Source organism: Haemorhous mexicanus, chromosome 7, assembly GCF_027477595.1.
Source record: "Haemorhous mexicanus isolate bHaeMex1 chromosome 7, bHaeMex1.pri, whole genome shotgun sequence".
In the NCBI taxonomy this organism is placed as follows: Eukaryota; Metazoa; Chordata; class Aves; order Passeriformes; family Fringillidae; genus Haemorhous; species Haemorhous mexicanus.
The window spans coordinates 20,032,303-20,046,386 of record NC_082347.1 but is presented as its reverse complement, the minus strand read 5'-3'; the positions used below and the strand labels follow the sequence as shown (position 1 = coordinate 20,046,386).

Sequence of the window (14,084 nt, the reverse complement as noted above, 5' to 3'; positions counted from 1 at the left end):
TTCTGGTTCTGTAATAGAAAATGTGTGCACAGCACATGAACTGCAGTTCTGGTGGTACTTCAGAACACACTGAAAATATGAAAATTTCTCATTCAAGGTAGCAGTAATAAATGAACTTTCTAGCTTGTTGCTTTCTAAAAGCTAAACTCATACAAGACATTAAAAGAAATCCCAAGCACTTAGACAATCAAATTTATGTCAGGTGTAACTAGAAACTCTCCTAAAACAAATTGCATTCTGTTAATTTGTTTTAATTTGACACATCCATTAAAAAAAAATGTTTTGTGAACATTACTGACATTCCAAATTATTCAGGTCATTTCAGGTTATTAAGTAAGACAATAAAGAGAGCAGACATGACTTTCTGTTGCAATACCAGGAACAGGGAGAGACATAAAAAACTGTTTTGAGGCAGTGACAATTTTGCAGTTAAATAAATGATGTTAGTGATGAACTGCTAAGGACGAATTAACTGACTTAACTGAAACATTCATATAAGAAAGTTTTGCTTTACAGGCTTTCACTAATCAACATTTGAGGTTTAAGATATTTTGGCAGTTGTATAAATACCACAGAGATTATGATATCTAATGTAAGAGTAAATTCTGCCCCAGAAAAAGGCTACTTCAATGAACAGGTCAATCTTAAATAAACCAGCTCTGAGCCCCTTGAATGTGATTAATGCACATTTATGGATCTGGAATTTCACAATTTCCCCAGTACTGAAGGGGCTATTAGCTTTTATCCAAAATCTTTGAGTTTATGGGGCTTCTCTACTGACTGCCATTTCTTATGACAGGGATGTTCTGCATGTTAAATCTTATTCTCCTTTCCCATAATGAGAATTCTGACCTATGGCACTTCACCTTACATTCTTTGATGTCTTTGTTTGACCAGAATTGGCTTCCTTCCAGTAACACAACTAAAAACAGACAGTGTAAGAATTTTACAGTACAGAGAATAGTTTCAAGGTTAAAAGGTTGAAGAAACAGCTGTTTACTGTGAATCTGTGCAAATTTCAGTACCTACTTTCCTATTGCTACAAATTATCACAGCAAGAAATGGATTTACCTCCAGATAAAGCCCTCACAGATCTATAGCAACTGGTGCAGAGAGGGCAAGTTTTCAAAATGGAATTGATTTTACAGTAATTATTGGAAGCTGAGTTCAGTACTTCCCCCGGAGCATTTTAGAGAATGATGAAAAACAATGTGTCTTCAACTGCAAGGCATGGCAAGGTTCCTCTTTATTTCCTTCAAAATGATCTTTAGTCCAAAATCGTGCTTTTCCTGCACAACATTGATGTATCAATAGGCCAAAGAAGCAGTAAGCCAGAAGGTTAATTGGAGTATTTTAATTATTATAGGGAAAAAATACTAAGGATAATGAACACAATATAAAGATGGCTCAGTGTAAATTTAATGGTTTTGTGAAAAAAAGATGCTCAGTTCAAAAAAACTGGAAGAGCCACAACGAGAATTCCTCAAAATACTTTTTAACTTATACTTTTGAATGAATTTTGATTTCAGTTTTTTCAAGACAGCAGAACATGGACTAATTACATGAAAAGAAGCAATGTTTAATCAGCACAAAGTACGATGTAAATCATTCTGCTTTTCATTTATCAACACATAACCTTGCTCAGTATTTCAAACCTAACAATGCATCAATTGAAATGATCACATAGCAAAAGGTGCTGACACTGGCAAATCATTCATCAGCAGAGAAAAGGCTTAAAGAACAGGCAACAAGTGCGGGGCTTTTTCCAGAACAGAAAATCATATGTTACTAGGGCCCCAAATCAAAGCCATTTGCATTCTGTCACCGATGCAACTAAATCAGCATGTAAGAAAAAGTCTTACCTTGTTTTAAGTATATTCAGAAACTGCAAGATTTCTGAAAATTGTATCAGTCTAAGGGCTCTTAAAAATCTTAAACCTGCAGTAAAAGAAAACAAAGTTTTAGTAAAGAATAATTCAAGTTGTAGCAGCATATAACAATGACAGTGATCAATTAAATCAACAGAGGTAACATACAAAATGTCAAATACCTTTGAAATGCTCTTCCATGTTTAATTGTTCAAAGATCCTTAACAGGTATTTTTCAAATTGCTTTAAATTTATTTCCCTAAGAACAGGTTTATCCTACCAGAAGGTGTTAATTTTATGTAGGAAGTAATGGAAGGAGACACACAGGCTGAAAGCTAAGGGGGAAAAACCTCACTGAGATTTCTGTTGGCAGGTGCAGCGCACATGTCCTTCTCTTTCAGGCTGTCAAAGACACAGGCAGGTCTGAAATATCTCAGTCCTCCAAGCTCCCACGTTGCTTAGTGAAAAATAACAGATCATGGGCAAGAGATCTGATAACCTGGATAAAGTAGACTGTATATGCCTGATTAAATTTGGTAAATCTTAATGACGTAAAATCTTTCATAGTAATAATGCTCTCTATCTCCACTCTCATTTCAAAAACCTCATGCAGGAAAACAGAGAAATCACACTTTTTCTCTTAAAAATGGCAAATTTACTGTAATTCTTTCCATCAGCCTATAACTATAGGAATACATTACATATCAGTATTTTTAGAAACCATCTTTACAAATAAATAGCATTTTTATGTTGAAATCAGACTGCGTGCATAGCAATTTCCAGACAACTAAAAAGTCACTAAGACAAAGAGTGTGTGTGCAAGAGAAACTAATCGAGAAGATTAAGGGCTTAAATTATTAAAAGAGTCTTATGCTGATAGTAAATGATTTGGCTGCAGATCTTTGGCATATGAATGAAAGTACACTCTGTACTGTACATATGCACAGCTTATAAAATTAAAGTAAAGCATGAAGGAAAATTTTTGTTAGACAGTACAGCCAGGAGTTACATAAAAGTTGTGTATTGCAACTGTTACAGGAAGGTCAAGACAGCTTCTTCTCAGAGACTCTCTTTATTGACATCTATTTCATCCAACTCCAGCTCAGGAAACCACTTTTTATTTCTAGAAACTTAAGGAAATACTGATCCTGGCAAACATTTAAACTGGTCACAACTTTCATCATCTCACTGGAATAAGTGGTTCCCCTCAAGCACAAAGGTGCATGTGGCAAGATGTGTTTAAATCGAGAAGTTGTTCCTGCAGTATTATTGGAAATTTGTTAAATAAAATATTTGCTCTTATATTTTGCCTTGTTAAGACTCCTTAGTGTTAAATGACACTCCTGTCTATTATACGGATATAAAGTTTCTTTTTCTTTACTGACTGTGGGTAAAGTCAGAAAATTAATCACAACTTGCTAAACGGGTTCAGAGACCTAAATGAAAAGCAATAAAATGAAGCGTAATAATGCTAAATGTCAGATACATTTGCAATTAGAGAAAGATAACTTTGGATCCTATTGCTGAAAGTGTGAGAGACACATCCCTCTGTTTCACTTCCAGGAGTTCCCACAGTTGTTACTCCTATCCAAAGAGATGTGGTTAGACAGGGAAGGAGAGGATCCTTACTAGCAATCACAAACCTTACAGCTCTTTTTCAACCAGCTGCTTTACTCACTCCACTCCCTATAAACTTTTATGAAAAATGGCTGGAGTGAAAAAAACCCTACCTCTAAAATGTTTTGCACTGCATCTGAAGCTAATGGTAAGACCAAAACATTGCTATGTTTCAAAAAGAAACTTGAGAAACATCTAAGTTAGCAATAAAAGCTCTATCTACAAACCCTTATAAGGATTAAGTTATATTTTAATAGTCGAGACATCAAATGACAGATGAAAGATACTATGGGTTGAATGTGTTTTTTATGGAAAAAGAAAATCATTATAGGTGAAGTCCTGCATTTGCTGCAGCCCACACAATTTTTAAAAATTTCCTTCAGAGAATAGAAGGAATAGGAAAAAAAACCAAAACCAAAACACTAGAGAGTTTGCTTGGACATTTTAACTACAAAAAAAGGGCTGGCTTTCAATTATAAAAGCCAAAGGAATTATTACATGGCAAATTAATTCTTTCCAGTATCCTGAAATTTCCTAGGCACAAACAGGCATTTTACATGATTTTCACAGAATCATACAATAGTTTGGCTACAGAGGAATTTTCAAGGTCATCTTGCCCAACCATCCCTGCAATGAGCACCTAGATCAGGTTTCTCAGAGCCCTCTCTTGCTTGACCTTGAATGTTTGCAAGGTTGGGGCATCTACCACCTCTCTGGGCAACCTGTTCCAGTGTTTCACCATGCTCATTGTAAAAAATTCCTTATCTGTATTCTACACAACCTTCTGTTATACTGAAACCATTGCCCTTTCTTCTATTGCAGCAGGTTCTGTTAAAAAGTCTGCTCCCTCCAGGCACTGAAAGGCCACAATAAGGTCTCCCCAAATCCCTCTTTCCTCCAGGCTGAACAGCTCCAACTCTCAGCCTTTACTCATGGAGAGGTCTTGCATCCCCCTTTTTGTGCTGAGGGCCCCAGAGCTGGATGCACAGCTGCAGGTGGGGACCACAAGAATAGAGAACAGGGTAGAATTTCCTCCCTTGCCCTGCTGCCCATGCTGCTTTGGACAGCCCAGCACACAGCTGGCTTTCTGGGCTGCAAATTCCCATTGCTGGCTCATGTCCAGCTCCTCATCTATAAGTACCCCCAACCCTCTGCAGGGGCTGCTCTCCACCCGATCCTCACCCAGCCTGGGCTGACACTGGGGGTGGCCCCAAGCCAACTGCAGGACCCTGTACTTGGCCTTGTTGGGCCTGAGGAGGTTCCCACAGACCCACTTCTCAAACTTGTCCAGGTCCTTCTGCCTGGCATCCCATCCCCTCAGGCATGCCAACTGCACACTCAGCTTGCTTTCTGCACGCTTGCTCAGGGTGCACTCAAACCCCTGTCTCACAACGGAGACCACATTAGCACTTTCAGGTCTACCCCTTACCGAGAACAGGAACAGCTGATATTTGCTTATGCATCAAAAATAGAAAGGAAAATTCAGTACAAGGAGTACTGACAAAAATTTCCCCTTTCCCAAAGCTCTTTCAGCTACAGATACAAATGTATACAGCTCTCTTTCCTTAACACAATTTGGGAATGTGTTTTATACAAGTAGAGAATAATTTCTTCTCTTATGAAATACCTACAAAACTGTTTTACATTTAAATTATATAACCAAGAGTTGATAAATTGTAGGTTTCCTATGAATTACAGTGAAGTCCATTCTAATCTTGCACATTTCATGAACCCTGTCTGCTAAAGTTAATTGTAAACTGCTAAACAGAATGCTCAAGAAGTGCTTGCCACTTTGTCTCCATCATGTAACTTAACTTTTTCTTGGCAAAGAGTTTTACATTTGAATTTTCTTATGGGATCTGATAAGAATAGAATAGAATATGCTATACTACAAATTATACACCAAAAAAGCACCAAAATATTTAATTAACCCCAAAAATTTCTACTAAAAGAAAAAATACACAGATAAAATAAAAGAAGGACTTCTTGAGTTTCTCAGTCTTCTGCTTCTAAATGGATGACTAAAATATGCTTAAGATTTGGAGTTCATTTCAGCCACAATATCCAGAACAAAGCTAAGATATTCAGAGATATCAAGACCAGAAAAACTTTTATAATTATAAACAATGTGAACAGACTCCTTAAACAATATGAGACAAAGTGTTTCAGTCAATAGTTTTTGCCTCTAGTAAAATAATCTGAGTTGTAGGTATGATGATTCAAATAAACCTTCAGTTCTTCCACAGGATTACTTTCTTACTGCAAAAATATTTGTTTAGCTACTGTGTTGCCTGTGCAGCAAACAGACTGTTTTCAAAGTACACTAAAAGTATGAAATACATGTGTAATATTACTTCATATCATGGTGTTCAACCTAAAATCTGTAAAAAATGGTCACCAGGAAAGGCTGCATATGGCCAAAAACCCCGGAAATCAGTTTTAAAGAAATCAATTCTTTGTTCAACAGGAAGAATATGCTGTGCTGAGCTACCAGGCTACATCTAGAATATAGCAGGAGTACTTTTTTCTGATTCTTTACTAAGGACCCAGCAAAATGGATGGATTCTTTAGAACAGAAGAGTGATCCTGACACGGCCAATTAACTATGTGCCAGTAGCAACTCAATTAAAGTAGAAAGTTATTTTACCTATTCAGTCTACAGCAAAATAAACAGTATTATTTAGAGCTTTATTTGACTTTAAAGACAATAGGGTATTTTCCTGTCTGTCAGACAGTTTTGTACTCTCTCTGCTGAACTGATGCTTTCCACTGGATTAATATACAGAGGCAACCAGGATTAGCTATAGGTTTTAAACCCCAACCCACCCCCCTCCCCCAACTCACCCAGAAAAAAGGAAATTTCCCATTTTAATCCTTTAAAGGGAAAGGCAAGGAAATCATGACAAGTACACTTATACGATTTAAATGAGATTCTAATAAATAGAAACAGGAATTGGGATATTGCTTCATTTAACAAGAGAGGTCAATCAACAAGAACAGCACCAAGCACTACTCTGTTTCTCACCAATGAGATAGGTAATCCCCATCTTACTGCCTTAGGCTGCTTATTTCTTTTTCTAATAGACAATAGTATATCCAAAATATTGGTGTAAGGGTTCAATATACAGAGATTCTGTTTAACACTTCTATTCCTGACAAAGCATTCACCCACTTATCAGAACAGCATCTTCATCAAAGCTATCAATGGCTACTTCCAACCTAGATTTCATTAAGACCACACAGTTTACTGAAGTCAGAAAAAAAAATCCCAGAATCCATATTTAGGAACCATTTTTGAGACACAGGATGGAGGGATAATTCTTAGGATGCAAAATAATCCCATTCAGAACATCTTCACAGAGTGCAGCAGAATTTTCTGAGATCTTACTCCCTGTAGATAGGCTTGAAAACGAAAGCTCAAAGAAAAAAGACAAGAAGAAATAGAATGGGAGGAAAAGGATCTTTCATTCTTTGGAACCAACCCAGAAAAAAATATTTTTAAACATTTCCCCACCTCTGTTATGCAACAGTACAAGTGGGGGGAAATGCCTGCGGCATGAAAAAAATCAATGCTCTATGACCAGGACAGTAAAACTACAACCAACTTTAGAATAAATCTTTCTGCTGCACATTCCTTCGACTTGCTATTACACCTTTTAAGTGACAGCAGTTTCAAACAAAATTTCTTAATAACACCAACAGTGCAGAATATTACATTCCATCCTGCAATAAAGACTGGATTATTTGGTTTTAGGTGAACAATGAACCCCTTTGCTGGGGAGAGAGGAGTACACTGCATAAGTTCGGGAAAAAATTCTTCCGACAAAGCAACTGGAACACTGCAGCTTTTTTTTGAAGTTGAAAAATAAAACAGAGTATCTTTTTTAGAAGATACAGTAATACTAGCACCAGAGACAGCATAACAAACTACAGTTCTGAGGAGAAAGTTCAGAGCTGGACCTTACCCCAGTACGAGCCGACCCTATAACAAGACACCAAGGAGTTTCGCAAAGTGCGCTGCTCTTCCTTTTCGGGGATATTATGCCCAGGTTTGACACGATATCCATTTTTGAACAATTCTCCATGAGATTTTTTACGCCTTCTAGTACTTTTGTACGTTTCTGTACGCGTGCCCCCAGAAGGGTTGTGGTAGACTAAAATCTTGCTGGGAATCATGACTGTATCTTCAGCTCCAGAAGCACTGCAAGGAAGTACTGTGATGCGGTCCTCAGTCACAGCATTCACTAACAGCAAAGATGGTCACAGATTCACCCTTCCTTTTGCTAACTCAGTATCAACACGGAGAGACAGCTCAGAGTCCTTTCTTTAACAGAACTTCTCTTTGGGAGCAGACTTGTTTAACTGGACACAAGATAAAGTTCCCCTTTACTGGTTGTTATCAAAAGATAATTCAGTATAATCTAGTTCATTTCCGTGAACAGAGTGAATTCAAATACAAAACTCAGCTTGACAAAACAGGATATCACAAAGTGGATAGGCAGAACAAATCACAGAAGCAAGCAGGCAGTGCAGATGCTCCTCTGATCCGAGATGTATTAGAGCTTAAAAGCCATCTTCTATCCGGATATTACCACATAAGCTTCTTTCAGATACATCAAAGAACCACACCCAGTGATTCAAAACCCACAAACATGATGCTGTTCACTTGGAATGAACAAGTACTCCAGCAAAGAATATAGTTCTTATAATAGATATACATAAAGGGAATTGTTTAATGTGTATTAGTTTCTTTAGCAAGTTCACGTCTGTTTTCTTTCTGCATCCTAAGTTAAAGTTAGTATGCAGAAAGCAGAGGTCATATAATCAGCCAACTCTTACAGGATTTATCCCAGATGAAATTAAAAAACCTCCAACAAATAACCACAACAACCCTTCCTCCAACCCCAGTTAATCACAGTATCTTACTGAAGGAAAAAGAATTCAAAACAAAACAATTTAGCTATCAAGCATAAGTAAAAAGAATAGAGTCCATAGCTCTCTCAAGCAGACTTGGTCTATGAATATTCACAAAACTGGAGTTTTTTTCAGTCAACTACCACTTCATTCAGGGGATAAAGCTCTACAAATTAAAAGTAATCATCATCTTCCATTACATATGATAGATTTTCTTCATGAATTTTCCTGCTTTGAGCATAATACACAAACTTCATTGTGTAAAGCTATCTTCATTTTGAGGAATATGCTTATAGTTTCTTTTTTCTTTTCCTTTTTTCCCCCTTGTTTTTGGCCTCAGAAGACCCACAAATATAGCAATGCCATCTGGAGCACAATGCAAAGCAGATACAAAAATAGGCTGCACCATGCACTTATATGAAATACATGGGATTTCAAAGCATTTTGGAAATGTTATTAAGGGGTGGACTGCCAAATAAAAGGGGATTGTAGTACACAAAAATTTCAAATTATAAGTAACAAGCAGATAGTGAAGCAAACTACATCTGTGAGTCCTTTGCATTGTAGCCTTTAACACTACGTTCTTACAAACAACCTGGTTATGTTCCACTGGTCACAACAGCCAGGTTCCACTGAGTCTGTAGGGATGGGGTCCAGGTCTGCATGCTGACAAACATCCAAGACTTATCTCTGAGCACTTGAATCATTCCTCTCCAACTGAAAAGATTTGAATGGGGTAGTACTTATCTGTGTCACTAATCACATCTTGTACAGCTCAAACTGAATGCATGTCCTACTTAACTTTTTACCATATATGGATCACTATTTTCTTCTCTTTCTTTATGTCCTTTTGACTAGTATTATAATCTTATTATTATCTAATTTTAAACCTATCATTAGTGTACTTTATACTTAGTACAGCAAATGTTTGGGTATAGAATCCATTTACCTTGAAAGCCTGGAATGTCTCTAAAGGAAAACAGGACCTAAGAAATAAATAGCAAGAGCCAAGCTGTTTAGTTTACATAACCTATTATTTTGGTTTTAACAATTTGACAGTATTCTTTTAACTCCTCAGCTTCCTGGCATAGCCAGATTTTTATCAGTTTTTTTTTTGGTGCACTGCTTAATCTGTTGCATACGTCAAAATTTGAAAAGATAAATTAAATGGCACAAACTAGGATTAAATCTAAAATAAACCTGCTCAACAAGTTTAAAGAAATCTATATAAATTTGAGCAGCAGCAGGATGATGGCATATCGTGCTGAGAAGCATTCTTCAGCATCACAGCCAGCCACACAAAGCTGCTGGTATTACTTTCCTGTGCAGACATTTCTGCTGTCCAAATTATTATTTTTTTAGTATTTTGATCTACAACCAATTACTCAAGACAGCTTCTTTGTTCCAGTGACATTTACAGTTTACTAGCATCTATAATATCAATCTATTACTTGGCCAATTTTCTTTATATTAGATGTAAAATTAGATTGTAGAAAATTGTTCTCTGTAGACTAATTTTTTTTCAGTTATCCAGAAAAATAGGTATTCTAGGTATTCTTTGGTATTCTAGCTTAGATGAGCATCTGAGTGAAGGTCTGGAGTCCAATTAAGCACATGAAGGTGCCATCAGTAGAATATCACTGTTTCCCACCCCTGTGAAGGACACGGTCCTTGACCTCCTGGTCTGAGGTAGACCTAAAACTCCTAAACCCTGCGTTATCAGCAGTACCTGAAATGTCTGCAGTCTGCTAAGAAGTATTTCATCCAAACTCATCAACAAACACTGTGTTATAAAGAGCTCTAGAATGACTTTTACCAACCCATTTTGCCTTCAATGAATCCAAACTATTAAGAAGTGACGTTTTTCATGTTTTCTACAGAAGCATACCCTTGAAGGACATCGCTCCATGACCTTCCTTGAACTTGTCATAAAAATAGATTTACATATTATGGAAGTACTGCTATAATTAAATGACAGCTTGTTTCAAAGTCCACCCAAATGTGAAGCTATTAAGCTTAAATGTGCAGGAGAAGAAAGTAGGACTTGTCAGCAGCTAAGCTCTGCTTTACCTTTGGCTGTGCAGGGACTAGGTACTTGCTATATCATCTTGAAGGAGAGCAAGGGAATATTAGAGCCTGCCTTGGAAAACCAATGTAGTGGATGGAAGTGAGTATCAAATTATTGTCCTTTAAAACACAGGTTAGACATGGGTGATGGGTTTGCTGTGCTTTTGTGGGATACTATTTGCATACAGTTGTGCTTAAAACCTCAACCTGCAAAAAAACACAAGGAAACATGCCAAGAAGAAACCTGCTGCAGAGAAAAATATCTATGTTATATCCTGTGACAATTCTCTCCTTGAAAATTTATTTTTAATCTACAATAAGTGAACACAGAATTTTCCACATGCTACCTTTCCTCTCTTTCAAATTGCTACTTCTGAAATGACAATGTAAAAGCCATTTGCTGTACACAAAATGGCCCATAAAATTTTCATTGCTGCTATTTAAAAAATGGTAAAAGTATTATTCAGAGAAAAGAAAAAATAACCTGCTATGTCTGGATTTAAAAGCTCTACAGGTTGGTCAACAACTACTTTTTAGTACAGCTTTGCAGAAACATCTATGGATTATGACAAAACCAGGATAATGCTCATTCTGCCAAGAATTTACCACTCATTATTCTCACTAAATTATTTAAAAGGTAAATTTACAATCCAATCTCAAGTTCCAGAGAAAATGCATGTAGTTGCATTATTTAGTTTTTATCTCCTAGTCTCAAAGTCTTAAGCTATTAAACCATTTTCAGAAAGCTTGGCATTAGCAAGAATAAAACCAGTCACTCAATATGTAAACATTCACTTTCCTGCTTTACACCACTTCAGGCAACAACTGTGTCATATTCCATAAACCAAGCACAGATATAGCCAGCAGTAAATGAAGAGCAGATCTTGCATAAAACCAGGGAGCAGTAACTTGTAAACATTTTATATTACAAAAGAAGCATTATTCGACCAAAGTGACCCAAGTTGGTGCCATTTTTAACATAAGATTGAAACTATGAAGGGAAGAATAACCAATATTCATATTGACCTAGTGGGTAAAAGAGAGTTAAGAAGGCAAAGAATTTATTCAACTCTTATTTTTCTATTTTTTTAATAATTCATTTGTGTAATCCTTTCCAGATACTGTGAGTCCATGTTCAAAATAAATGGAAAATATGCCTTTCTTAATTCTTTGATTTGGGGAGAAAATTATTAATTGAACACTTTACTGATGGTGCTACTAAAACCAAAATGGCCTTTGAAATAAGAGGTTAAACCTCAGCAAGCTAATATTGCAAAGAAGGTGGCACAGGAGGTTGGAAATTTGGGGGTTGCTTTCTAAAGTGACCATTACAACTCAATATAAAGAGGCTTCCCTTCCTGAAAAATCACAAGTTAGCATCTTATATAATTTTCCCTGGCATTCATCAGGAACAAATTGCACTAAAATCAGGAATATGCTATTTTGAGAGGCTGCAACCATAGGGCAGAACAAATGATAAGAACAAAGACAAAGGAAGGGCAAAGGCCAGATCTAAAGCCTGACTCATGCTGCAGGAGGTTGATTTAAAAAAAGCCTTGCAATTCTGCCTGTCTTTGCTCCCGTGAGTCACAAGGCACAGGCCAGAACTGCCAAAGAAACAATGAGCATACTATGAAATAGGGCTTGACAAGGAGTCAAGTATTTCACTTCTAATCTACTGGCATGATATAATGCATCCTCTTCAGCGAGCCTCTTTAGCCTTTGAGTTGCACAAAGGAAATAGTTAAAGAATGGAAATGAGCAGATACATACAGATTAATTATGAGAAAATGATACATCACAAAATTCTGTATGTGATTATGATCCAGGTGCAAAAAACATTGATTCTATTTTCTGACCAGATGAATGACAAATATTCAAAAAATATTTATGCTTGTTCTGGTGATGCAATAGCCTTTTACTCAATGTACAGAATGATTCCTTGCATATTGTGCAAATTTATATTGTACAAACAATAAACAGATTATTTCAGACCAGCTGTAGGATTAAGAATTTAGTCATAAAATTCCACAGAAATTAAAGATTATGGTGTCTTTCTTTTTGCAAACACAACTGTTGTACAGATCCATGCACCATGTTTCAGCATCCCTTATTTCACCCCAATCACCTCCTCAGCAGTGCATCATGTTTAAATATGAGGTCTGAGAACTGCAAGTGTCAATTTATCACTAAGAGTGAGTCAAGAATAAAGACAGTAAAGGAAGGAGCATTTAAAACTCTTCTCTTCAAATTCACATTAGACAGGAAATCTGTGCTCTGCCTACTGAGAAGAAAACTCTTGCATTTTCAGGCACACAGAAATGCTTTCCCTTAAAGGCAGATGTTACCCAATCAATAAGAGAAGATAGGGAAATTTCTGAGCACTATCAGAGTAGATTAGAGCCAGTGCCTAGTAAAGTAGGTGTCTGAAATTTTCCTAGAAGACTCTGTTCCACAAATCTATGTGTCATTGGCTATTTTCCACTGAATGCAGCATATTTCTTACAGGATGTGCCCCACATGCAATGATACACAATTTTCTCTAGATTAATTTCCCAGGTGAGAGTGAACATGAAAGAATTCAGATGATATTTCCAGATGTTTCTGCTTTTACAGTGCTGATATCTGCACTTTGCCTCTATAGGAAAGAAAGTATTACACATGTAGAAACTCAGATGTTCACTGATGCCACACCATCATGATTTATTGCCTGCACACTAGCCACTATGAAAATAACTTTTTCTTCAAAGTTAGCATTGTCCCAGCCATGTTAGCCATTAAGAAACACTTCATTACTGTGCTTTAAAAAGTATCTAAATTTCAAATAATGAAATCGCATAAAATATATATAAATTATATATCTACAACACAAATTTTAATATTCACTAATAAAATAATTTGAATTCTTTTACTTACATAATTAACTAATCACTTCTGTTCGTAATTAAAAATTGAACTTTTACACCTATTACCTACAGCAGCCCTAACATACATTGGTAAGAACCCCTCCAGGACTTAGGAGTTTTGGTATCACGGAAGAAGAATGTTGAATAGGAAAGATTTTTTCAAAGGCAGCATTTTGAAAAAGAAAAAAAAAATAACAAATGTGAAGGTTGTGGAAGGTATTCACATCATATTAAGATTTTACATTTATCTTGCTGTGATTCTCTCTTCTGCTGTCACAGCACTGCAATCAATACTTGACTAACTTCAGAGAAAAGAATCCCAGAACAGAATTAAGTAAAATTGAGCAAACTGTTAAAATTGAAAATAATCCTCACTTCACTTTCAACATGCAGTGTCAGTGCTCTAATTGGCTACAAATATTCCAGCTAGCTCTCAGCAAAAAAAGACCTTCTGCTGGGCTCTGCAGCTATGATCCACACCCCCAAGCCTAGTGCCAGCTGCAATTACTCCCTGTCTTCAAGCAAATGACACTTTGGATGGCCAAGGGGCTGCAGGGTGGATGAATGAGACTGGCATTAACTGCTGGCTGCACAGGAGTTGGAAAGGCACCAGTGTAGCTCTGTAGTGCACCATGAGCTCACCCATACACAAAAACCCCTTCAGTTTTGTAGGAAAAAGTTCTACATGGTGTGGGGCTGATCAAAGAAAAAC

General features: G+C 36.7%; 1 protein-coding gene across 16 annotated transcripts in view; it reads right to left on the bottom strand.

Moving 5' to 3' along the window:
- The window catches only part of KCNMA1 (potassium calcium-activated channel subfamily M alpha 1), a 420,823-nt gene that overhangs the window by 148,659 nt on the left and 258,080 nt on the right, over positions 1-14,084 (bottom strand). For all 16 annotated transcript variants that reach the window (XM_059851299.1, XM_059851302.1, XM_059851301.1 and 13 more), the window contains one exon: positions 1,863-1,938. In XM_059851299.1, coding sequence (XP_059707282.1) covers positions 1,863-1,938 — 76 coding nt within the window. The remainder of the gene's footprint in view (positions 1-1,862; positions 1,939-14,084) is intronic.